The 25,837-nt window shown below is 46.2% G+C and overlaps 1 protein-coding gene across 1 annotated transcript in view; it reads left to right on the forward strand.

Annotated features, from left to right (window-relative positions):
- Nucleotides 1–23,310, forward strand: part of CPPED1 (calcineurin like phosphoesterase domain containing 1) — a 74,780-nt gene extending 51,470 nt beyond the window's left edge. The window contains exon 4 of the mRNA XM_081840024.1: nt 22,984–23,310. Within this exon, the coding sequence (XP_081696150.1) occupies nt 22,984–23,213 (230 nt within the window). The 3' untranslated portion in view covers nt 23,214–23,310. The remainder of the gene's footprint in view (nt 1–22,983) is intronic.
- The last annotated feature ends 2,527 nt before the right edge of the window (nt 23,311–25,837 follow it).

The raw sequence follows: 25,837 nt of genomic DNA on the forward strand, positions 1-25,837 counted from the left end.
CTGAACATGGATGCATTGAAAACGGATTTGACAAAGTTGTGCATGATAAGACTATGAAAGACTATGTTTTGCCTCCATTGTTGGAGGCAGCGTGTCTCTGAATATGTGGGAACCACACGTAGAGAAAGCGGTGTTGCGCTCAGGTGCTGCTAGCTGGCTTCCCGTGCCTCTTGGCTGCTTAGAGGGAGGGTAGAATCATAGAAACTAGCCTACTGTGAAAGGTAAACTTTTACCTACGGTGAAAGGTAAAAATTTCATTTGTTGCTTCACCTGCTTTGGCCTGTGACCCTGCCTGCCACTGGCATGTGGCCCCCAGAAGGTTTCCCAGATGGAAATGTGGACCTCAGTCTGGGAAGAAAATGTTCCTTCTGATGTCTGCCACATCAAAATGGATGGGGTATGGATGGATGCATCTAGACAAAAGCATGATGTTGGTCTCTGAGCATGTGAAGGCTGAGGGCCTTCTGGCGGTTCCCTCATTGCAAGAAGCAAAGCTACAGGGAACCAAGCAGAGGGCCTTCTCGGTAGTGGCTCCTGCCCTGTGGAATGTCCTCTCATCATATGTCAAAGAGATAAACAACTACCTAACATTTAGAAGACATCTGAAGGCAGCCCTGTTCAGGGAAGTTTTTAATGTGTGACATTCTAATGTATTTTTAATCTTTGCTGGAAGCCGCCCAGAGTGGCTGGGGAAACCCAGCCAGATGGGCGGGGTACAAATAAATTATTATTATTATTATTATTATTATTATTATTATTATTATTATTATGCTCTTCTGTCAGAACACTGCCCTGACTCCCCCCCCCCCCGCCCCCCAAAAAAGTCTGCAGGAACTACCTTGGCACTGTGCTCGTTTTCCCCTCACGCAGCTACCTTTTTACATCTGCCTCTCGTTGCCTCAGCGCAGGCTTAGCAGATTGCTGGTTTGGGCCCTGCAGGGAGGGAGGCAAAGTGTTTTCACTTCTCCCTGGCAATGAGAGAGAAATCAATTTCGTTCCACAGAAGGTAGAATATGGAGGGCCAGATCTGCGCAGCGCCATCGGTTGCCCCACTGCTCTGAAATAGCAGCAGAGAATCACAGCAGGCTGTTGCTGTGGACTTTCCTGGATAAACCCTGAAAAAAGGGGGGTTTCCTGCCTGCCAGTGGAACGTTCTGAGCTGGTGCGATATTTATCTATGTGAGATTCCGCCTCCCATCAGAGCTGCTTTGTTCCTGAAATTCCATTCCATTTAGAAAGGTAAGCATCAATAGATTCTGTAGGCACAACGAAGCCAGTTCATTTATTGTTGTTGTTATTTCAAAGTATATCCCACCCTCCCTCCCAAAGGAGCCCAGGGCAACAAACACATCAGTAATAAAGCAGGCTTTTATTTTAAGTCATCTCCCCCACCCCTCATTCTCTTTATTAATCTTTCTCAAAAATACAGATTAAAAATAAATCATACAAAACAGATGCAAAGGGTAAATTATTAACACAACAGGCTTAAGGTATCTCAATAACTACATATAAAACGTTTCGCTTTATGGGACTAGCAAAGATCTACATTGGCTCCTAGTACACAATTCAAAGTGTCGGTGCTGACCTTTAGAGCCCTAAACAGCCTTGGTCCTGTATACCCGAAGGAGCGTCTCCATCCCCATCGTTCAACCCAGACACTGAGATCCAGCGCCGAGGGCCTTCTAGCGGTTCCCTCACTGCGGGAAATGAAGCTACTGTACAAAGAACCAGGCAGAGGGCCTTCTCAGTAATGACGCCCATCCTGTAGAATTCCCTCCCGTCGGATGTCAAGGAAGTAAACAACTTGACCTTCTGTAGACATCTGAAGGCAGCCCTGTATTGGGAAGTTTTTAATGTTTTGACATTTTAGTGTGTTTGATGTTTTATTTTGTTGGGAGCCACCCAGAGTGGCTGGGGGAATGAATGAATGAATGAATGAATGAATGACATTACTGGATGCAACCTGAATGCAACCAATGAATGAATGACATTACTGAATGCTGTCAGTGGCGTAGCGTGGGGGGTGCAGGGGGGGCCGGCCGCACCGGGCGCAACATCTGGGGTTAGGGCAAATCCACGGGTTAGGGGGCGCAAATCCACGGGTTAGGGGGCGCAAATTACTTGCCTTGCCCCGGGTGCTGACAACCCACGCTACGCCACTGAATGCTGTACATCCTCCGCACTACACACACACATACTGAAGAGAGCAGGTGGATTCAGGCCTGTAGGGTTTCTTCCCCTTCCCTAGCAGACCACAGGTTTGAAATCTCTCATCACCTGGTGAGCAGGGGATTCAGTCCTGCAGGGTGCTGCTCATAAGTGCCCTCCCTGCAGGGACTGTGCTTGTGGAGGAGCATCACGCTGGGCCCTCCAGCCTTCGCATTCCCTGACAACCTGGATAACTGGGCAGCCCAGTCTATGGTGATCTGGGTCTGTCTCAGCCCAAGTGCAGGTGCCCCCAATTCAAAACTGGCCTGATTCAGATTGAGATCCGGGCTTCCCCTAAATCTGGTGCACAGCACTAGTCCCAAGCTCCTTAAGGAGGAGGGAAAGCTACATATAACAGAAATTATAATCGGATACAGTTTCCTGTGCATTTTTGCCATTATAACCTTGGTTACTATGCTGAAAAGCGTTGATCTAACTTGGATCCAAGCTTTGAACCAATTCCCATTTTAATTGCTGCCCTGCCAAAGCACAGATCTCTGCTGCATCTAAGCCAGGAGTAGGGGGGGGGGAGCTTGAAACAAGAACCCGAGAGATTTCAATCTGTCCGTCTGAAGATAACCTCAAAAGGGAATGGAGGCTATGAGGAACCAGGTCAACCAGGACTGCTATATCTGCCTGTCTTGATAGAGGATCTCGTTTTTCAAACTCCAAGTCTCCATCTTCAATTACTTCTTTAATCAGCCTTTCAAGATAGCGCTTGCCAATGTATTTTGCATGCTGGTTTTAAGCCACTGGGCTCCTTTTCCTGTCACAACCATTTAGGTTTCCTCTGAGAATTTGCTTTTGCTTAATGACGCCTTTATTAATTTATGCTAAAGAAAAGAGTCATTGATGTTTGATTCGTAATTCGATCTATAGTTGGAGGGGTTTTTTTTATTAATTAAGGCAGAGATAAGATATCTACCAAGAGTGGGAGGAGAGACTAGCATAAAAGGAACACTCTGAGATGGGGCAGCAGCTCTGGGTGGTTGATTCCCCCCCCCCAAAAAAAAAACCCTTTGGAGTTAGGCTTCAGAGGATTGTGTCATGGCCCCCATATCCAGCAGTCATTGAGACCACTTTTCCCTATGATGAACTACTGTGTGTAAGAATAATAACAATGAATAATGAACGACTAAGTCGATGAAATTTATATGCCACTTAATTGCCACGGTGACTTATAAACAGTTTACAAGCATAAAACCAATTACAAAACACACACCCAAACATGATTAAAATACACCACAGAATTCCATTTAAACGTTAAAATAAACACCCCGCGATTAAAATGTGTAATAAACCAGGCCCGTTAAAACAGCACAACACCCCCTCCTTTGGTAATCCTCACAGAACTCTAGCCCAATGGTTGCCATTAATTTGATTTTGAGTTGATTTTAAAATGAATTGATTTTAGAATGCTTTGCTACTTTTATTGTTGTTAGCCGCTCTGAGCCCGGCTTCAGCTGGGGAGGGTGGGATATAAATAATTTTTTTATTATTATTTATTAACAGTTTAAACGGTTAAGGACATACGGGGAGCTCTGCTGGATCAGGGTCCATCTACTCTGCCATTTTGTTCTCACAGTGACCAACCAGATGCCTATGGGAAACCCTTGAGCAAGGCCTGAACACGAAGAGGCCTCTCCCTATGGTCCCCATCATCTGGTATGAAGAGGTCAAGGGCACATTCCAGCAAGGCAAAAACATTTTGGGTGCAAAGCAGGGCCCGTAAAGGAGGTGGGCTCAGAGGAGGGGTGTGTGGTATGGGAAGACACCCAAGGGCCAGATAGTGCAGGCGGGTGGGGGGGGGGGAAAAGCATTTGGCCTCTGGACCTGAGGTGTCCCCTTCCCAGAGATCTGCCTCTCCTGCAGCAGAATCTCCCCTCCCCAACCCCAGCTTTGGGAAACAGTTCACGACGATAACGCTGAAACAATTTAAATGGCCTTCACGTTCTTAAAAACAACGAGGCCTTTCTGAACTTATTTATCCTGGGCCCAATCATGTTTACTCAGGAACAATCCCTGCTAATTTCAGGGGCGCTTAAATCCAAGGGCTTATCGTTTCCAGCACGTTCATTTGATTAATGCGTTTGAAATGAACTGTCGGCATGGTGCGCTTTAATAAATAAATAAATAAATAAATAAATAAATAAATAAGGCATTTTTTGAGCCAAGAGAGTCTTGCTTTGACTTTCTGATGCCACATAGCTATTCACTCCGCGAGATTCTCTCTAACCTCCCTCAATGTATCTGTCAGAACTGCCAACAGATCTAAAGCAACTTTTGCATATTAAGTAGAGCCCACGATAATTCCCTAGCGGGTTTGATTCTGCAGCGACATGTCCGTATCAATACTTGGAAATGCATTCCTTTCCTTTTCTCACCATGTAAGGATACACTTCTGTTGCCTATTGAATGGGTGGAATTGTAGTGCATCACGCTCCACTGAGGAAGGTTCTGTGGCCAGTTGAACTGTGTGCCAGCCCAGTCTGCTGTCCAGGTACTCACTGCTGGTGGGCAAGTTCAAAGTCTCTTCACTCTCTTTTTATGGTTCATAGATGGTATTAATAGAATCCTAGAGTAGGAAGGGACCGTGAGGGCCATTTAGTCCCACTCACTGCGATACAGGTATCTTTTACCCAGCGTGGGGCATGAAACCACGACCCTGAGATCAAACGTCTCATGCTCTACCCACTGAGAAATCCCTTTAAACCTGGCATGGACCAGTAGACCTTCAAATAGAGGAGTGCCCCCTGTAAAGTGTGGGCAACACTGAGTAAGTGTCATTCTCATCAGCGAGGTAGCATGGAGAAACAGGCCTTTCCACAGGTCCAAAAACATGAGCCAGTTTAGGGTCCATCAAGAACTGCTTTTCTTTTAGCGAGAATGAGAGGAGGGAGACCCAATTGCACAGCTTTTTGGAATGTTGTTTTTCTCTGAGCATACATTAGAACAGGGCTGGGAAACCTCTGCCCATGGGCAAATACTGCCCCATAACTTCTATTTTCTACAACCACACACCTGTCATTCAACTGGGTGACATCAGCAGAAGGACAGGATCCAACCGTTGTTGGGTGCTGCTTTGCCAACACATTCCCTGAGTGTGAAGCTGGTGTGAAGCAAGCCCCTGCAGAGATCAGGATTGAACCCTTCACTCAGCAGCTGATGAATGGGGAGCTCAGTGCTGTTTCACCGGTGTGTTTCCCTCCTCCCACCCTCACAGGTCAATTTTGACAGGTGGGCAGGACTGACCGCCTACCAGTCACTTGATTCCATCGTGACGCCAGGTGATTGGCAGGTGGGGCGGGGAGATAAAGATCTGGCCCACTTAGCCAAAAGGCTTCCCCACCCCTGCAACAAAAGTCGAGGGGGAAAGGCGGCTTCTCCACCTAACAATATTGAGAGGGCTTTCTGAAATCATAATTTGGCAGCACTACCTGGGGAGAACATTTCTAAGTGAATAAATTGCATCTGAGTGCACGGCACATTTTTATGAGATTCTTTTTATGTTTGAGATTAAAAAAGGGGGAGAAAAAAGAGAAAAATCTAGACCAAAGTAAATTGCTAGCTTGTCATCTTTGCATTATTGCACTGATTGGATCGTGTTGACTTTCTTTTTCTTTCTTTTTTTATGGTAATGAACAAAATAAGTTGAGTAAATAACTGAGGTGGCAGGCCAGAAAGGGGAAGCCTGTGTTTATTATGTTAGCAAAGCTAGCTGCATCTTCTGTTAGATGTAGCCGCGACCTGCTTCCCTCTCTGTTGTGCAACAAGCATTAACGGTGGCCCCTGTGAGTTTTCAGAGACAATGTAAAATAATCAGCCTACATTTTCAGATGCCAGCAGCCTACAGCCGACGTCTGAATATGTTGGTTTCTCCGCAAAGTTGTTTCCAAATCAACGTGCGTAAGGCTGGGGTTGTTAGGCCAAGAACACAACCCAGTGGGGACTCTTGAGTACGCATGCACAGGCTGCAAACATAAATAAATGGATGTGGGAAGCGGAATTGAGAAAACACTGGTATTACACAGGTGCAGGCGTTGGCAGAGTAGGACCCCAGTTGCAAACTTGAGTGTGGTGGTACGGAGTGGCCTTCAGCTTGGAAAATCCTGGCCTGGTATTCCTTAAACCTTTTTCTGTCAGGTAGATCTCACAGAGCATGGGAAAGTGTTCATGAATATGTGTGTCCCCAAGGAAGAAGACGAGTAGAAGAAGAGTTTGGATTTGATATCCCGCTTTATCACTACCTGAAGGAGTCTCAAAGTGGCTAACATTCTCCTTTCCCTTCCTCCCCCACAACAAACACTCTGTAAGGTGAGTGGCGCTGGGAGACTTCAGAGAAGTGTGACTAGCCCAAGGTCACCCAGCAGCTGCATGTGGAGGAGCGGAGATGCAAACCCGGTTCACCAGATTACGAGTCCATCACTCTTAACCACTACACAACACTGGCTCTACACCACACTGGAAGATGCAAATACACTTCAAAAGAGGATTAGACAGAGTCATGGAGTCATGTGACTATTGGCGGCTGCTCCACTGATTACCAATTACTGGAAATCACAAATGGCAGAGTGTTGTTGCACTCGTGTCCAGCTTGTAGACTTCTGGTCAGCCACCGTGAGAACAGGATGGTGGACTAAATGGGCCATTGGTCTCATCCAGCAGGGCTCCTTTTAGGTTCCTATTGGTCAGAGTACAAAGCCATTGGGAGAGCCACAGGTCCCCCAACCCTTGCACGATACACACTGAATTTGTGTATTTGGGAATGAGCTCTTCCTGGTGCTAAATTCTGTGCTATTATCAGCTTTCATTCAGGAACCCCTGAACCTTCTGCAAGTCAGTCGTTAACACTGCCAGAAGTTCTGTGCATTTTGAAGCACAGCTACCTCAGAGAACACAAGCAGAGGAACGTGGTTTCCAGGGGAGGGGGTTTAAAGTCACTTTTATGGCATTTTTCATCGCAAATAAAACATTTGTGTCTTTTGTATATACAGTAACAGAACCACGAGGCAATGAGCAGTGTAGAAAGTCGGTTGCAAGTCCAGATATGCTCAATATATATATAGGAATATCTGCGGGAAGACCCAGGAGGCAGAGGATTATTCGATGAGAAAGAAACAAATCGAAAGAAAATGCTTTCTTTTATAGGAAGGACTCTCACCCAGTAAAAGCTGTCCCCTCCACCACTTTGTCTCTCGGGCCCAAGCTTGTCATGTAGGGAAATTGTTCTTTATAGCTGGCTGAGACAAGACAAATGTTGCCTGTCAGACCACTTCTCCTTGCACTAGTTATGCAGCTTTTATATATTCTGTCCCTGTGTCTTGCAATTACAAAAGCACAGCAACATGAGCCTCTCTCCTGAATCCAGTGGACTTTTCTACGGCTTTTCAAAGCCGTCAGTTTGCCGGCGGCACCAAGATGTCAAGGAACGCCAGAGGTGTGCCCTCAGCAGGAGAATTTTCCACTGAGCAAGGTGTGCAGTGGGAATGATACAGTTGGAAGGGATCCCAAGAGTCATTGAATCCTCTGTAATACAGGAACCTATATTGGCCATTGGGAAGGAAGATGTCTAGAATAACCTCCTCTTTCATTTGAGCCTTCCTGAAGCAGCAAGGTCTTACTGTGCTCTGGCATGTTCCTATATCCTTGGTTATCAATTGATCTTGACTCTGCCTCCTAGTTCACCCTATGATCCTGACTTGCTCTTTAGACCTGGTCACTGGTGAGTGCTGTGTTTCCTGGTTTCTGCTTCTTCTTCACCCCAGATTGCTATCCTTGGCCCACCCTTGGCACAGCCATTCAGGGGCCAGGAGGTCAAGACCAGGGGTCAGCAAACTTTTCCAGCATGGGGCTGGTCCACTGTCCCTCAGGCCTTGTGGGGGGGTCGGACTATATTGGGGGGGTGAACGAATTCCTATGCCCCACAAATAACCCAGAGATGCATTTTAAATAAAAGCACACATTCTACTCATGTAAAAATACCAGGCAGGCCCCACAAATAACCCAGAGATGCATTTTAAATAAAAGGACACATTCTACTCATGTAAAAACACGCTGATTCCCGGACCATCCGCAGGCCGGATTTAAAAGGCAATTGGGCCAGATCCGGACCCCGGGCCTTAGTTTGCCTACCCATGGTCAAGACTCATGATGCACAACAAACAAACGGCAAGATACCACACTGCTGCCTTCCCGTCACTGTCATACAGTTTGCCAGGCAGCATTAAAGAGCCAGTTCACAGATTAAAGACCCAAGACGCTGGTTTCCAAGCTTAAAAAATAGTTGTGCATTTTCCCCCCCTCAGTTAATTGTGGAGGAAACTCAAATTACTGAACCGAATATTATTCCACCAGAGAAGCATTCACTTGTCACCAGGCAACCATAAAAACATCTTGGGTTGTAGTTGTATTCAGAGTAAACTCATTAATAGTCACTACTAACTTAGACCTATGGATTTCTGGGGGGAAGTTAGTTGGGTGCAATCCTTTACCAGTTATCGTAGCTACTTTCAACTTTTCAGTGTGTTTTCTTCATTAGGACCTACTTTTATATTTGCTGGAATATAATTTTAAAATATTCTGAACGTTCCTGCCAAAGATTTTGACTTTTCTGCTCAACTTGGAAGCGCAGCACTGAGTCAGTGAATCCACTTTTTGAAGTTTATTACACTGAATTATAGATGCAACTTTCATCCCAGGTAGGTGTCAGGGAACTGCCATCGGAGAGACAGGTGGTGGACAGGCTACAGGAGAATAGGAGAGAATCTGCAGTAGAAGAGGGAACCAGCAGGGGGAGTGCAGGAGTCACAGCGGAGGGGAGGCTCTGGGATGCTTCCAGTGAGAGTAGTGGAGAGGTAACGGGACCCCCGTTGGGAACGCCCACCCTTCGCCGGAAACTGTCACGCAGAGAGTCTCGAAAGCGCATGTCTGTCAAAGAGCTTTTATGTTGGCGTAAATTCCGTAGACGCCCACTGTCAGATACTACCAGCGACTGACGGAGTCATGCTTTGGGGGCTCCGTTAGTGCATCGGTTTGGATGACCAGCCAAACCCCAGAGGGATCAAGCTTTTACGCACAAGCAGCTCACTATCCCATCACAGCAATCTGACAGTCTTTGAAAGCAGCTTGTGCAAGCAGAAGGCATCATGAGCGAACCATCCGGAACCGGAGGAGCAGGAGCGGGAGCTGGCGCAGATCCAAGCCTGGAACAAAGGTACAGGGCGTTGGAGGTCCAGCTGGCACTGCAAACGGCGAGGCTCGAGGAGAGGAGGGCTCAAGATGCAGATAAGGGGAAGACCACCCCACTTGCCAGACGGGTGCCTGGACTGGTGCAGAAATTTGGGGGGGATCCCCGGAACTATCAAGCCTTTAGGACAGAGATGCAATATGCTCTCAATCTACTGTTTGATGACTTCCCCGACGAGAACTCTAGAGTGGCGTACGTGATTGGCCATCTAGAGGGAGGGGCGAGGGACTGGGTTCGGCCCCTGATGGCAGCCAATAATGAAATCTTAAAGGACACAATGAAGTTTTTCCGCGCCATGGACTTGATGTTTTCCAGCGAGATCGAGCAGGGAGTGGTGCGCAGGCAGTTAATGGCGTGTAAACAGGGGAGCCGATCTGTACGTGAGTACTGGACTGAGTTCACCATGCTGATTCATAGACTTGGGTGGGACCTTGCTAGTGAACCTATTCAAATGCTGTTTGAAGAAGGTCTCTCTCCGGCAGTGAAAGATGAACTTTCCCGGGCGCCTAGGGCGGAGTCTATGGATCAGCTGACTAAATCAGCGCTGTCCATTGGGGCACGCCAGGAAGCTAGAGCTATGGAAAAGCGGGAAGGAAAGGGGGAACGTTGGAAGGACTTCCGCATTCCAGAGATTCCGGAGCAGCCTTTCCCGCCAGCAGAGCCGATGGAACTTGGAACAGCGCGCGCGCGCGCAGTTTCAAACACCAGTGAAGGGCGGAAGAAGGAGGGAAAGAGCGGCAAGAGATGCTATCTCTGCCAACAGCCAGGTCACTTTGCCAGAGTCTGTCCGCAAAGGAAGGAATGGCAAGGGATGGCGGGAACTGTTGGGGGGAAGGAGGAAGAAGAAATCACGGAGCCAGTAAAAGCCAACGCCTGGTTGCCAACATCAGGGCACAGCAGCCAGGCCAGGGAGTAATGAATGTGCCCACGCCGGAACCTCCAAGACCAGCGCTTGTGATAGAGGTGTTGCTGGAACTGGCAAACGGACACCCACTGAAGATAAAGGCGCTATTGGATTCAGGTAGCTCATGTAATTTCATGAGCAAAGAGTTTGCAGCTGCACACCAAATACAGACTATCCCATTGAGTAAGCCTTTGCAGGTTACCACGATTGATGGGAGGGAGCTGTTGGGAGGAGAAGTGAGCCAACAGACTGTACCAATGATAATGAGGGTGGCACGACACACCGAACTGATAGCGTTTAACGTAGCCACCTTGGGAGGAGCTCCTATTATCTTGGGTATGAGCTGGCTGGCGCTACACGATCCGCTAGTAGGCTGGCATCAGAGAGTGGTTTCCTTTGGATCAGCACATTGCCTAGAACACTGCAAGGAGGGAGAGGCTCAGGCAGGCGCCAGGGGCACTCTAGCAGTGATGGAAGTGATGGACAAAGGGAGGGTGCCACCACAATACGCTGACTTGCTTGACGTATTCAGCGAAAAAGAAGCAGATAAACTGCCCCCGCACAGACCCTTTGATTGTCAAATTACCTTACTCCCAGGAGCACAATTGCCAGTGGGCAAGCTGTATGCAATGTCAGACAGTGAGATGCAGGAGTTAAGGGAGTTCATTGACAAGAATCTCAAGCGAGGTTTCATCAGAGAGTCACGAGCGGTGGGGGGCAGCCCAGTGTTCTTTGTGGACAAAAAAAACACAGGCAAGCCCAGGCTTGTATGTGATTTCAGGGCCCTAAATGCAGTGTCAGAACCAGTGACTTTCCCTATGCCCAGAATTGATGACATTCTAACACGGGTGAGAAAAGGGAAAATTTTTACCAAGCTGGACCTTAGGGGGGCATATAACTTGATACGTGTGAGAAAGGGGGATGAGTGGAAGACCACTATGTTCACCCCCTTGGGGGCCTTTGAGTACACCGTTATGCCTTTCGGATTACAAGGGGGCTCCGCCTGTTTTCAATCATTCATGAATCACGTCCTGGGGCCACTGCTCTACAAGAACTGCGTAGCGTTCTTAGATGACGTTCTGGTGTACTCAGACAATGAGGAGCAGCATGTGCGAGATGTAAGAGAGGTACTGAGCAAGCTGCGAGAAAACCGGCTGTGGGTGAAACTGGAGAAGTGTCAGTTTCATACCAAGGAGGTGGAATTCCTGGGGTACCGGTTGTCTGACAAGGGATTGGCCATGGATCCCAGCAAGGTTCAAGCGGTACTGGAATGGAAAACACCAAAGACCAAGAAGGACGTGCAAAGGTTCCTGGGCTTCGGAAACTTCTATAGGAAGTTCATCAAAAACTTTGCCCATTTAACAGCGCCCATCACGGATTGTCTTAGTAGCAAAAAGAAATTTGTTTGGACGGGAGAAGCGCAACAAGCGTTCGAACGCTTAAAGCAGGCGTTTGCGTCGGAAGAGCAACTCTTGCACGTGGATCTACAACAACCAATGAGAGTGGAGACTGACGCGTCAGACCGAGCGGTGGGGGCCGTTCTTCTCCAGCCGGGAAAAGATACGTCTGAATGGAGACCGTGTGCATTCTTCTCGCGGAAGTTGAACAAATCAGAGAGGAACTACACAGTGTACGACCGAGAACTGCTCGCCATTCATGAAGCATTCCGGAAATGGCGGCACTTGCTGATTGGGGCGCAGCACAAGGTTCAAGTCCGAACTGACCACAAAAATCTGGAATACTGGAGAACAGCCCGAGTGCTGAACCAGAGACAAGTGAGATGGGCCCAGGAGTTCTCCAAATTCCACTTTGAGATTCGTTACGTGCCCGGCTCCGAGAACGTGAGGGCGGACGCTCTTTCCAGGAAACCTGAGTACTTAGAGGGGGAGGGAGCGCCTGAGGCAAGGCATGTAATCTCTGAAGACCGCTGGGTGTGTGGGGCGGCATTGGTGGGGCAGAGGGAACTGATAGAGGGTACGGAGAAAGATGAATACGCCCAAGAGAAACTCAGAGAGCTCCGGAGGACAGAGGAGAACACAGGGGGGTTCGAAGAAAAGAACGGGGCGTTGTATTACAAAGGGGCACTGTACATACCCGACGGGGAACTGAGGGGCAGAGTACTCAAGCAGTTGCATGACAGCCCCACAGCGGGACATTTTGGACAGCACAAAACCATGTGGTTGGTTACCAGGGAGTTTTGGTGGCCCAAGGTGAGGGAGGACGTACGGGAATATGTCAGGGGTTGCGACAGGTGCCAGCGAGCGAAAGGAGAGAGGGTGGCGCCAGCGGGGCTATTACAACCCTTACCCACGCCCGAAAGGCCATGGGAGGCAGTATCCATAGATTTTATGACGGACCTGCCAAAATCCAAAGGCAAAACAGCTGTCATGGTGGTGGTAGATCAATTAACCAAGATGTGTCATTTTATAGCTTGTTCACATGCAGTCACAGCGGAGGAAACCGCCAAGTTGTTTGTAGAACATATTTTCAAGTTGCATGGCGCCCCCTTGAGGGTGGTCAGCGACAGAGGGAAACAATTTACTTCCAGGTTCTGGAGGAAACTTATGAGCTTACTGCACGTAGAACTCAATTTCTCAACTGCCCGGCACCCAGAAACCAATGGGCAAGCGGAAAGGGCAAATGGGGTTTTACAACAATACCTGAGGTGTTATGTAAAAGACAGAGAAAATGATTGGGTGGATAAGTTACCTCTAGCAGAATTTGCCTACAACAACGCGGAGAACGTGTCCACAGGGATGAGTCCCTTCCTGGCAAATTATGGGTGTCACCCCCGGGCATTCCCAGGAGAGGGAGGGGAGAGGTGGAGCGTGCCGGCGGCGGAATATTTTTTTGAAGAGATGGAGGCGATCCACCGTCAGCTTCAACTTAACTTAGAGAAAGCCAAGGAAGAATATAAGAAGCAAGCAGACAGAAATAGGAGGGAAGGTGAAACTATAAGGGTGGGGGACCGGGTGTGGTTGTCCACCCAAGGGCTACCGTTCAAGGGCGGGAGTAAGAAATTGAGGCCCAAAAGATTGGGACCCTTTGAGGTCATACAGCAGGTCAACCCAGTGGCATTCAAACTCAGGCTGCCCAGTCACATGAAATTACACCCAGTATTTCACAGGTCATTACTGTCGCCGTACCGAGAGGGACGCGAGTGGGGGGAGCGTGAGAGAGAGGCCACCCAAACGCCCGTGATAGAAGAGAGAGAGCGCGACATGAACGTGGCAGGAATCATTGATTCCAGGTGGAAGGGGAATCAGGTGGAATATCTGGTAGAATGGGAGGGGGAAGCAGAGTCGGAAAACACTTGGGTACCAGCAGAGGTAGTCAATGACGAGGTTTTAATAGAAACATTTCATCAGCGTTTCCCAAGAAAACCGCAACCCGTGGCTCGATTTAGAAGGGAACACTTTGGGACCACCGATGAGGAAGGAGAGTTTGAAGGGTTCCCAGAGTCAGGGGTGGGTGAAGAAGCCGACTCCGACGAAGAAGAGGAAGACGGGGAGAGAGACGGTACGCCGTGGCTGGAAGGGTTAGAATCCTCGGACGACGAGGAGAGTTCCTTCAGGGGCTTTCCGCCCTCACCGCCAGTGGGAGAGGAGGCGGGAGGGGGTGAAGGGGGCCCTGGGGGGGAGGTGGATGTCAGGGAACTGCCATCGGAGAGACAGGTGGTGGACAGGCTACAGGAGAATAGGAGAGAATCTGCAGTAGAAGAGGGAACCAGCAGGGGGAGTGCAGGAGTCACAGCGGAGGGGAGGCTCTGGGATGCTTCCAGTGAGAGTAGTGGAGAGGTAACGGGACCCCCGTTGGGAACGCCCACCCTTCGCCGGAAACTGTCACGCAGAGAGTCTCGAAAGCGCATGTCTGTCAAAGAGCTTTTATGTTGGCGTAAATTCCGTAGACGCCCACTGTCAGATACTACCAGCGACTGACGGAGTCATGCTTTGGGGGCTCCGTTAGTGCATCGGTTTGGATGACCAGCCAAACCCCAGAGGGATCAAGCTTTTACGCACAAGCAGCTCACTATCCCATCACAGTAGGCAAAGTTTGAGGAGCTATACTAAATAAAGAATATTTCATTTTGATCAGGAAGCAAAATAGGACAAGCCGCTTCAGCAGCAAGGACTCCACCGGAGTTTGAAAATCAAGCGGATCTTTCGCTCACAGCTTCAGCTGATTGTCTTTTCACCCTTTTCTTTTCTGCTGCTTTGGGCTTCCTCTGTTTGAATCATTGGCAGTGTCTTCTTTTTTTGCCCAGGCAAGCCTGAAAAACATGCCACAGAGTAGGGAAATAAAAAATAGGTCATGTGTCATGTGTCTGGGGAAAAAAACCCAAGTGGCAGTTGAGTCTCCCTTGAGACTTCCCTGTACATGCCATCAAAAGTGAAGGGGGAAACTACCAATAATCAATATAAATTTATTATTTGTCGTCATTGAATTTACATCATGCCCTTCATCCCCAAAGAGCCCAGGGAAGCTAACACATTCACAGCAAACTTTTTTTTTAAAAAAAGCTTTTAACAAATTTTGGAAATAGCTACCGTTGGCTATGGAACTTATCTGGCAAACCTTTGTATCTCATTGAGATTAAGAATGATGCAGAGCAGTTAGCCCTTTTTATTGACTTCCAAGGTAATAGCTTATAGTTGCACTAGTGTGGGCTTGAGTCCTGAAAGGGTTAACTATGTTGAACTCAGCACTTACTATGGGAATGCATAGCACAGTTAAGAACTTAATTCACTCCGGAGGTCCATTCTTAACCTGAAACTGTTCTTAACCTGAAGCACCACTTTAGTGAGAGCCAGTGTGGTGTAGTGGTTAAGAGCGGTAGTCTCTAATCTGGTGAACCGGGTTCTCGTCCCCGCTCCTCCACATGCAGCTGCTGGGTGACCTTGGGCCAGTCACACTTCTTTGAAGTCTCTCAGCCCCACTCACCTCACAGAGTGTTTGTTGTGGGGGAGGAAGGGAAAGGAGAATGTTAGCCGCTTTGAGACTCCTGAAGGGGAGTGAAAGGCGGGATATCAAATCCAAACTCTTCTTCTTCTTTAGCTAATGGGGCCTCCTGCTGCCGCCATGCCACCAGAGCACGATTTCTGTTTTCATCCTGAAGCAAAGTTCTTAACCCAAGGTACTATTTCTGGGTTAGCGGAGTCTGTAACCTGAAGTGTCTGTAACCTGAAGTGTATGTAACACAAGGTACCACTGTAGACCCCTGGTTAACAGGTGGTTATCTCATAGACACCAGCTGAGTGACATCTCACTCTGTGACCTTGAGATACAGAGTCAAGAGACCTGCCGCTGCAGTTTCATGATTCGTCCCTTTGGTTGTTATGGGAGGGTTATAGCGACTAGGGCTGGGTGATGTATCAATACATCATCCAAAACCAGATTGAAGTCCACCATTGTGGTAATGGAAGTATATTAATAGTGAAGTACAATTAAGAAGAAGTATATTAATAGTGAAATAATGATTAAGCTCTAACTGTATGTAGGTTTTATTTTACAGGGGTACCTCGGGTTAAGTACTTAATTCGTTCTGGAGATCCATTCTTAACCTGAAACTGTTCTTAACCTGAAGCACCACTTTAGCTAATGGGGCCTCCAGCTGCCACTGCGCCGCCGGAGCACGATTTCTGTTCTCATCCTGAAGCAAAGTTCTTAACCCGAGGTACTATTTCTGGATTAGCGGAGTCTGTAACCTGAAGCGTCTGTAACCTGAAGCGTATGTAACCCGAGGTACCACTGTATTTGTTTTTTATCTTATATTTTGGAAATGTGCATCCAGTTGTTTTTTTCCTTCAATTTTTTGGGGGGCCCTCAAGGGATTGGGGCCCTAAGCTATAGCTTGTTCGGCTTATATGTAAATCCAGCACTGTGTAACATACATGAACATGAGCAATACGCCAGTAAGCTGACTCGGCAGGATACAGGCTATAAATATGGGCGCTGGAGACACTGTCAGGCAGAACTCAGAATAGACAAGGAGATCTCAAGAGGATGCTATGCATCAGTCAGCTCCCAGAAGGATCATTTGCTGTCATGTCTAAGGGTTCTCTGGAAGAAGCAGTCACCTCACGCAGCAGGCTGAGGTCAGCTGGGAGGGGGAGCAGATGCAGCTCTGAGGAGGTGTGTGCCGCTCGCTGGATCCTGCTCTTGTAATAACAATAACAACAACAACAACAACAACAACAACAATAATTTATTTATTATTTATACCCCGCCCATCTGGCTGGGTTTCCCCAGCCACTCTGGGCAGCTTCCAACAGAATATTAAAATACAATAACCTATTAAACATTAAAAGCTTCCCTAAACAGGGCTGCCTTCAGATGTCTTCTAAAAGTCTGGTAGTTGTTTTTCTCTTTGACATCTGGTGGGAGGGCGTTCCACAGGGCGGGTGCCACTACCGAGAAGGCCCTCTGCCTGGTTCCCTGTAACTTGGCTTCTCGCAGTGAGGGAACCGCCAGAAGGCCCTTGGTGCTGGACCTCAGTGTCTGGGCAGAACGATGGAGGTGGAGATGCTCCTTCAGGTATACTGGACCGAGGCCATTTAGGGCTTTAAAGTTCAGCACCAACACTTTGAATTGTGCTCGGAAATGTACTGGGAGCCAGTGTAGGTCTTTCAAGACCAGTGTTATATGGTCTCGACAGCCGCTCCCAGTCACCAGTCTAGCTGCCACATTCTGGATTAGTTGTAGTTTCCGGGTCGCCTTCAAAGGTAGCCCCTTGTAGAGCACATTGCAGTTGTCCAAGCGGGAGATAACTAGAGCATGCACCACTCTGGCAAGACAGTCTGCTGGCAGGGAGGGTCTCAGCCTGTGTACCAGATGGAGCTGATAAACAGCTGCCCTGGACACAGAATTGGCCTGCGCCTCCATGGACAGCTGTGAGTCCAGAATGACTCCCAGGCTGCGCACCTGGTCCTTCAGGGGCACAGTTACCCCATTCAAGACCAGCTTTGCCTCTGCCGTCCTGTTCCCTCTCCAGCCTCCTTTTCTCTCCCCCACTTCTTTCAGCGCACCAGGGTTTCCCCAGCCTCCAGTTGCCTCAGGTGGAAGAGCAGGCGGAGGCAGGTTTTGCCTCAAATGGTAAAATGACCTTGGCCAGCCCTGCTCCAACAGCAAATGGAACATAAGATTGAAGCAGTCTGGTATGGGTTTCATTCGAGTTGGGTGCAAGAATAAGTAGTTTGCTTTGTCTAGTCTAAGTAGTGTGTGTGTGTGTGTGTGTGTGTGTGTGTGTGTTATGCATGTCAATGTCTAATGCTTGCTGTGTAACCAACGAAACCCACAGCCTTCACCCATAAGTGTTCTTATTGCTCTTTAATCCAAGAGAACCGCTGCCTTTGGCAAACAAAACCTTTGGCAGAACACCATTAAGACATTCTGAAAATGGTTTGAAATATGCTCTCATTTGCCAGTCCCAGGGTTGCCCTGTTCTACGGCCATGAAATGCCTGGGTAAACAGGAATGTTTTCAAAAATTTCTCCTGAAAATCAGTTAATGATGGAGACAGACGCACCTCACGGTGAATAAGTTATTGTGCTCTGAAGAATGCTCTGCAAGCTCCTTTCCTCTTAAGTGGAGGGCACTGACAACAATGACCAGTGCTGCACTTTTGTAATTTTACACTCAAACGGGGGTCATCATCCTGGCACCCACATGTGTCAATATGCCTACCAGTACCTCCTAAGTCACCCAGGAAAGGTCTCAGTAAATATCCCCTTGAAAATCCACATTAGATTGTTTGTTGTCCCTGCTGAGTTTCTGTTTGCACTGACTTGGCCTTTCTTACATTGAATGCCCCCCTTTAAGCATGCAGACGTTTCGTTGGATGCCAGGATTGGACACCCATCCTCCCATTGTGAACAGAGGAGAGGTACACAGAGATTCTCCCTGTGAGCAAGTGGAGGTGTCCGATTCAGGTGCCTTTTTTCCATTGATGGAGGGCATGCCAGCACCATTTTGTGATCCTGTCATTTTTAGATATGGCAGCCATTTTGTTTTATACCTCACACTCATGGCAGCAATTTTATGATTGTCATCCACAGATGCTTTCTGAAAATTACAGATGTGCAGACTGGCAACACCCACTCGAGACTTAATGGTCTTTTTGTAGGGAGGGGGAGCACTATTTCAACATGTAATAAGTCAGGCTTTCCCTGACCCATAAGACTGAAACCTGTTATTACTAGATTTCTGTTTTTCTCTCTGCTTTTTTGCTACCGTTTTACCCTGTTAATGTTTGTTGTTCCATACACTGCCAAGATATTTAAATGTTAAGCAGTTTGGAAATGCTTTTAAATAAATAAATTGGAGTGGAAGTCACTTTGATGTCGGGATGTGAACGTTCGGTTGTCTGGCAGTCATTCTGTCTTTCTCTCTCACACACAATTAAACCATCAGGAAATGAAAGTGATTCTACACACACACACACACACACACCTCTTTTGTCAAATGGCATCATTATGAGTGGCCTGTCTCTCTCAGTCTTCAGTAAGTGGAGTCACTAATAATTAAGAAGCCGTCGCAATAAAAGCGAGCTCGTTAGGGGAGTTGACAGTGTTATTGGGAACCTGAAGGAAATGTGGCATTTGGCAAAAATTGAATTGGACGTTAGATTGGCAGCAAGCAAAGTGTTGACTGAGATCAGCTTTATGGCGTATATGAGTCCAGTGGTGGTCTTTTTAGCTGCAATGGCTTCAGTTCAAAGGGCCAGGCTCAGTTCAAAGAGCCCGTTACTACCTATAAGCCCTAAATTAGGGTTGCCATATTTCAAGAGGTGAAGATCCAGACACAAAAGTTGTTGAGCTTTTTTAAGGCAAAATTGGAGCTTTTTAAAAAATAATAATTTTTATTAGTTTTCTATTAGAATCCAATAATAGCCTTTATATAACAATACCAATTTATAATACAATTAATAATACCAAGCCTTCAAATACTGAATTATATAATTTAGGTGGCCCTCCACATCCTAGAATTAATGGTTTGATGGTTTTCTTTATTTCTGCATTCCAAAATACGGTAGTATTCATTTCAATTACATTCCAGTCATCATCATCATCTCTTATACAACAACTGCAATATTAATAACTTCACCAAAATCTACACTACTGACATGGGTTGCAATGCATCCGGATTTTCCCAGAAATTTCAGCAATTTTTGTCCAGACGCCATTTCCTGGAAAATTCCTACCTAAATGGCAGCCCTACCTAAATGACTTGGGTTAGGCAGGACTGCCTCCCTTCATTAATCCCAGTCTTAAACCAAGGCTCCATCTGCACCATACATTTAAAGTACTGTTGTCCCACTTCAAATCGTGTGGCTTCACCCAAAAAATCCTGGGAACTGTAATATGTTGAGGCTGCTGAGGCCCCTTTTCCCCTTCACAGAGTTCACTGGTTTAACCCCTCTGGGAATTGTAGCTCTGTGACCAGGGAGAAGAGTCGGTGGAAGAAGATTGGAAGAAATTTAAAGTTTATTTAGAGAAACATTGTAAAATTAAGGAATGTTAGAAAGAGGCTGGAATGAAGTTATGCGGCTTTAGCAGAAATATTATAAAGGACTAAGTAAAAATAGACTGTTAATGGATGAAAGGAGGAAAGGTAAAGTTACATTATATTAAGATAAATTACAGGATAAAAATTGGGAAGGATGGAAAGGATTTGTTGAAATAGCTAACCGAACTAGAATACAAAAAAGGGAGGTGTGAGGAGGTCAAGGAAACAAGCAAATGAAAGATAAGTTATGGGAAGGTTTGTTGTGGTTTTTTTTTCCTTGTCTTTTTTTAATTGTTTTTATTTTTCTGTTTTTTTACAAGTTTGGGTTTAATTTGGTGTATTTTCTTTTTCTTTTTGTAACCTCTAAAACCTTAATAAATATTTTTTTATTTTTTTTTAAAGGGAATTGTAGCTCTGTGAGGGGAATAGAGGTGTCTTTTAGCAACTCTCCTACTTTTGATTGGTGGTGGCTCTCCAGGGCAAGAATCTGTCCCCATCATAGCTGTGCTCCAGAGTGTGTCCTTGGGGTTGGGGCTTTTGATCCAAAGAGGTAAAAGCCTTTTGCTGAAACATTTCATCTAGAACAGTCATAGGCAAACTCCGGCCCTCCAGATGTTTGGGACTACAATTCCCATCATCCCTGACCACTGGTCCTGTTAACTAGGGATGATGGGAATTGCAGTCCCAAACATCTGGAGGGCCAGAGTTTGCCTATGCCTGATCTAGAAAGCCAGGTTCAAAGCTCAGCATAGTCCAAGCAAGCCAAGGTCAAGCTTGGGGAGCAAGGAGGGGAACTAAAGGAAGCAGAGACCTGTGTTGTTTTTATCAACTGGAAGCCTCAAGAGGGAGACCTCATATACTGTAACTTCCTAGCTGTGGGTAGTAAAGGAGTTCTGGGGATTGCTTGCTCATGAGTTGCCAGACAATTGTAGGTCTGTACTCTTGCTAATGGAAACCCATTGCACAGCACAGTGGCCAATCCGTTGTGCAACAACGTCACCCAAATGCTTCCTATGTATTTTTGTTCATTCATTATTATTTTTTGAATACCGCTTTTCCGTACATACACAAAATGCTCAAAGCAGAGAACAGGCCTACGTTCCAAAAAACCCGTACAAAAACCATTCCATAATAACGTACCAAAACAATAGCAGATATAATAACCTGCAAAAGAAACTCACGTCAATCCTGTGAAAATAAGATTACCGTACTTAAGCAACATACAGCATCCAATAGCAAAAATAACAAGGGAGCCTCACAGTTTCACCTTGGTCCTAGAAACACCAATCCCATGGTGTATGTAAATTATTATGAACCATGTTATGATGTAGCTCACTGCCCATATCTCCCTTTTGTAGAAAAGCCACTCTGTGTATTGTGATTTTTGGGGCTGAGGATGATGAATAGTGGCATACAACAGCTCTCCAATACAAGCTTCAAGAGCTATTGCCTTATTTGGTTTTTATTGATGAAATACAATATTGGGGGCAGATCTCCACTCATAATTCTTGTGGAACGGCGTTCCTTTGGCACAAAACATTTTGCAAGTGGAGCAGGTAGGCCGCTAAGAGACTTGAACTTAGTTCTGTATTGGATAGGACCCTCAGTAATAACAAAAACAAGAAGAATGATCTTGCTGAACATCTGATAAAGGTACCGCTGCCTTCCAGCCTCTTGGAAGAGCATAGGATTGAAATTGAGGCCAAGGAAATTTGTTACAGCCTTGCAACCAAAAGCGTTTGTTTCGGGAGCTCAGCCTGTTTATGAGATGCTGCTGTTTTCCCCCTTAATTCGCCATCTCGAAATGGCAATGCATCCCGAGCAATTTCTATTAAACCGAAATCAGTTTGCATTAGTAACAATTAACTGTAAAAAAAAAAGAGAGAGAGTGTGTATTCATGCTTAAATTACATGCCGTTTTTATTGGCACTCGTAAACAAAGCCGTAAGGATATTGCCTAAATTGACATAATGCATATTATCTTGTGCAACACTTTTCTCTGAATTAACGTGTTCTTTTCAACCTTTCTTTGGTCAACAAATGAAATTAAGGGAATAATCTTACTTGTAAAAAAAATAATTAAGGCCTTAAATTGAAGCCCCAAATCAGGGGTTGCCAGTTCAGCGCCTGCGGAAGTCAGCATAAATGCCAGTGACGCCTATGGTGCTTTGAAAGGTTTCAGTAAATATCCCCTCAGAAATCTGCAATACATCAGAGACTGTTTCCTCTTCCTGCCCAGTTTCTGGTTTCACTGCATATTGCCTCCTTAAGTATGACCATATTTCATGCCAGGAAATGCCCACAAAGGCCTTTTCCTCCATTGATGTGGGGCAGGCCTGTACTATTTTGTGTTCCCATCCCTTTTCCTGCTTTTTAAGATGTAGCAGCCATTCTGCCATGTCCCCACAGCAGCTCTTTTTCATTAGGCCATGCCCCCAGGGAAGCCATTTTGTGACTGGCACCCACATCACTTTCTCAGCATTGCAAATGTGCCCACCGACCCAGTAAGGCATAAGTCAGCTGCCCTAAATGGTTTTTTTGGGGGGGGGGGTATCATAAGATAACATCTCATTTGTGAATCTGCCCGGTTATTAAGATTATCTGTGGAGGCCCATCCCTTCAGAAACTTTACGTGGAAAAGGAGGCTTTTTAGTGGTTGCTTTGATACTGATTTTTTTGTAAGAGCTAAACTCAAAACTTTGGAACTCCCTGACTCATGATAACAAGCACACACCTTCACTGCACTCCTTTTGGTGCCTGCTAAAAACATTTTTGTTTAGACACGCCTCCCTAGATGTTTAGAAAGTTGATGCAAGGTTAGATCTGTTTTTATTCTATTGTTGTTTTAACCTTTTGAGAAAGTCTTCAGTTGTTATTAATTCTTCTTATCAATGATTTTATTGTTTCATCTTTGAGTAAACTGCTTTGAGTTTTTTTCTCTTTACAATAAAGCAGTGTATATTTTTTTAATGAGATAAATAAGTAAATAAATAAATATATACAACTTTGTATATTTTACTTAATATTTTTTCTTGTGCTTCCCTCTATAGTCGATGTTTCGAATTCTGTTGGTTCGTTGTTGTTGTTGTTGACTGGGTTTTTTCTTCCCCCTTTTAAACAGGTGTCAAAGCAGTGTTTTCCGGGCACTACCACCGAAATGCTGGCGGCTCCTACAAAAATATCGAAATGGTTATTTCGTCTGCCATAGGGTGCCAGCTGGGAGAAGACACCCATGGGCTAAGGGTGGTGGCTGTCACCCCCGAGAAGATTGTTCACAAATACTACAGTTTGAATGAACTGAGCAATCGAGAGGTCGAGAAAGACATCGCGGCTTTGCTTAACCAAAACTAGCCATTTCTTTCCTCTGCCACAATATTTGGGGGGTGGCCCTCTCTAGCCCAGGGCGAGGTATCAGAACTGTGCATTGTGTGATTTCCTTTGGGGTTTTTTTTTAAAAAGTTGGCCATGGCAAAGATTTCTCATCATAATCAGAAAGCACCTGAACGTCGCAAAGTCAAACAGGCAGTCAGAGGGATTATATTCCCTTGTCAAGGGTGCGTATAAATTTAACTTGTGCTATAAAAGTAGTGACAGCGCTATTGATTTTGTAATTAAGGAGATATTCTGAGAATGCACTGTTCTTAGAATAAACCACTTTTATAGCAGCGCTTAAATGCACTCGCGAACAAACACACGGCACAACCGTCTACATGACAGCCCAATAAACAACAGGAGGCAGCAGGGAACCCAAATGCCACGTTAATGGAAGAATGAAAGGGGTTTGCCCTCAGTTCAAAGCAAATACTAGGTACACGTATGCAATTACAGGGCAGCTGTAAGAAGCTGGGAAATATTCTATACGTGTTTCTAATAAGGAAAGACACTTCTGACATGTGCAATTTGCCACAGGTCTACCGTGCCTCACAGAGGCTCCATCTGCCCTATACGTTTATAGCAGCATCGGGCCACTTAGCAGTCATGGCTTGCCCCAAAGAATCCTGGGAGCTGTAGTTTGTTCAGGGTGCTGGGAGTTGTCAGGAGACACCCCCCCAAAAAAATTCCTCTAACAGAGCTACGGTTCCCAGAGTTCCCTGGGAAGAGGGATTGGTTGTTAAACCACTCTGAGAATTGTATCTCCCTGCTAGGGAGGGGGTGTCTCCTCTAAGCACCCTTAACAAACTACAGTTCCCAGGAATCTTTGGGGGGAGCCATGACTGTTTAAAGTGGAACGGAGAGCAGGGTTGTCTCCAGTTGTGGAGGGGTTCCTGACCTAGTGCCCTTGGGTGGCTTTTTTTGACATCAGTGGGCTCACCCTGGTGGTTATAGCAGCAGCAACTTCCCACGCTTCACCAGTGTACCATCACAGCAGTGGATTGTGGGCAATATAAAATGGTGGCTTGCCCAGGTGAGCTGCACCTGGGTGCTGTATTCTGACCCCCAGGACCTTACAAGAGAGGGCATTTCCAGGATCCAGGGACTCACGTCTCAAGAGACAACGCTCCACAGTCTTCCATTTAAATGCTCACTTTATGGCATTTTTGCGTTGATCGCTTGAGTAGGCCCTGCGCGTGTGTGCACTGCGCAACTGTAGGCACGATTTGACACTGATTCACCACCAATGAATCAGTCCTCTGAAAGGAAATCATTTAGAGCTTGCCATATCCACCTCACTACAAACAAACCTAAATCAGCGGTGAGCTAATTTAACTGTTTGCAGCTTCAGCCAAGAAATTCCAGGAATTGTCGTTTGGTGAGAGTACTTAGAATTCCATTAGAGAGCCCTAAGTCATTTTCAGAAATACAATTCATGGCGCTCTGCCCTTTAAACCAACGGAACAATCGGTTTAAACCATTTTTTATTTTTATTTTTTGCTGGTTTCTCCTCTTCTTACACATTTTGATTTCTTAAAGGAATGAAATTGAACTCACTCTGTGCTGGGGGAGTATTTACTTAATGAAGTAATGGGGTTAATTGAGGTCTTTTGAGTCCAGAGTTATTTGTAGATGGCTTAATAATCCTACAAAACTGGGGTATGTGGTTGTGTGGTTTTTTTCGCTTTTATGGTTTAATAGGTTTCTCGTGTTCCTTTGTGGGACCAGTCCACATTTTAAAGGATGGATATATTCCTTATTAAGGAATATAATGTGTTGTGTCAGCACCAACCATGTGTCTTTTGGGGCTCCCAGGCTTTCCAAATATGTGTATGTAGGGAATTCACAGAAAAATGGTGCTACAAATTGGTGTGAAATCACTTTTCAATGAATAACAAATCACCTTCCTGTGCTTTATAACAGCCAACATTTGGTGTGTGGTTATATAAGTGTGGTTATAAACCTAGGTGATATGTTATCAAGTGAAATGGCAACATTAAAAAAAGAAGACATATTTTTGAAATGTATATACGGCTACTTCAAGTGATCATTCCAAACTAATTGTTCTGTTTTAAATTGAATAAATGGAATCGCTAGCTCCGCCCAGATGTTAAAGGCTTCCTAAATTGAAGGGAGAGTGGGATCTGTTCCTACAATCCTGTCAACCAAGATTAGGTGTTCTCCATGGCAAAGATCTGCAGAAGGAGTTTTGAAATGCACAGGGAAGCAATTCTCGCTGCAGACATTATCCACTGTGGAGCAGAGACAGAGGACTTGGGGCCTTCCAGAGGTTGTTGGACTCTTATTCCCATCAGCCCCAGCCAGCTTGGCCAACAGTGAGGGGTGATGAGAGTTGGAGTTCAATGATGCCTGGAGGGCCCAAGGTTTCCTCCATGCTTGGTGGTCTTAAACTGGTGGGTTAGGACTCCATATTGGTTTGGGTCCTGATGGAAGGATGGGTTGAAACAGCCGCATGATCGAGATAAAAATAGCGATGGGGAGGAGAGAGAGTGGGGGGGATAAATGGTCCCCAAATACATATTTGGATTAAAAGTGTGTCCCAGGTCTGCAAAGTTTGAAGATCACTGATATAGAGGGGATTG

Source organism: Podarcis erhardii (genome assembly GCF_964252035.2).
Source record: "Podarcis erhardii genome assembly, chromosome: 14".
Taxonomy (NCBI): Eukaryota; Metazoa; Chordata; class Lepidosauria; order Squamata; family Lacertidae; genus Podarcis; species Podarcis erhardii.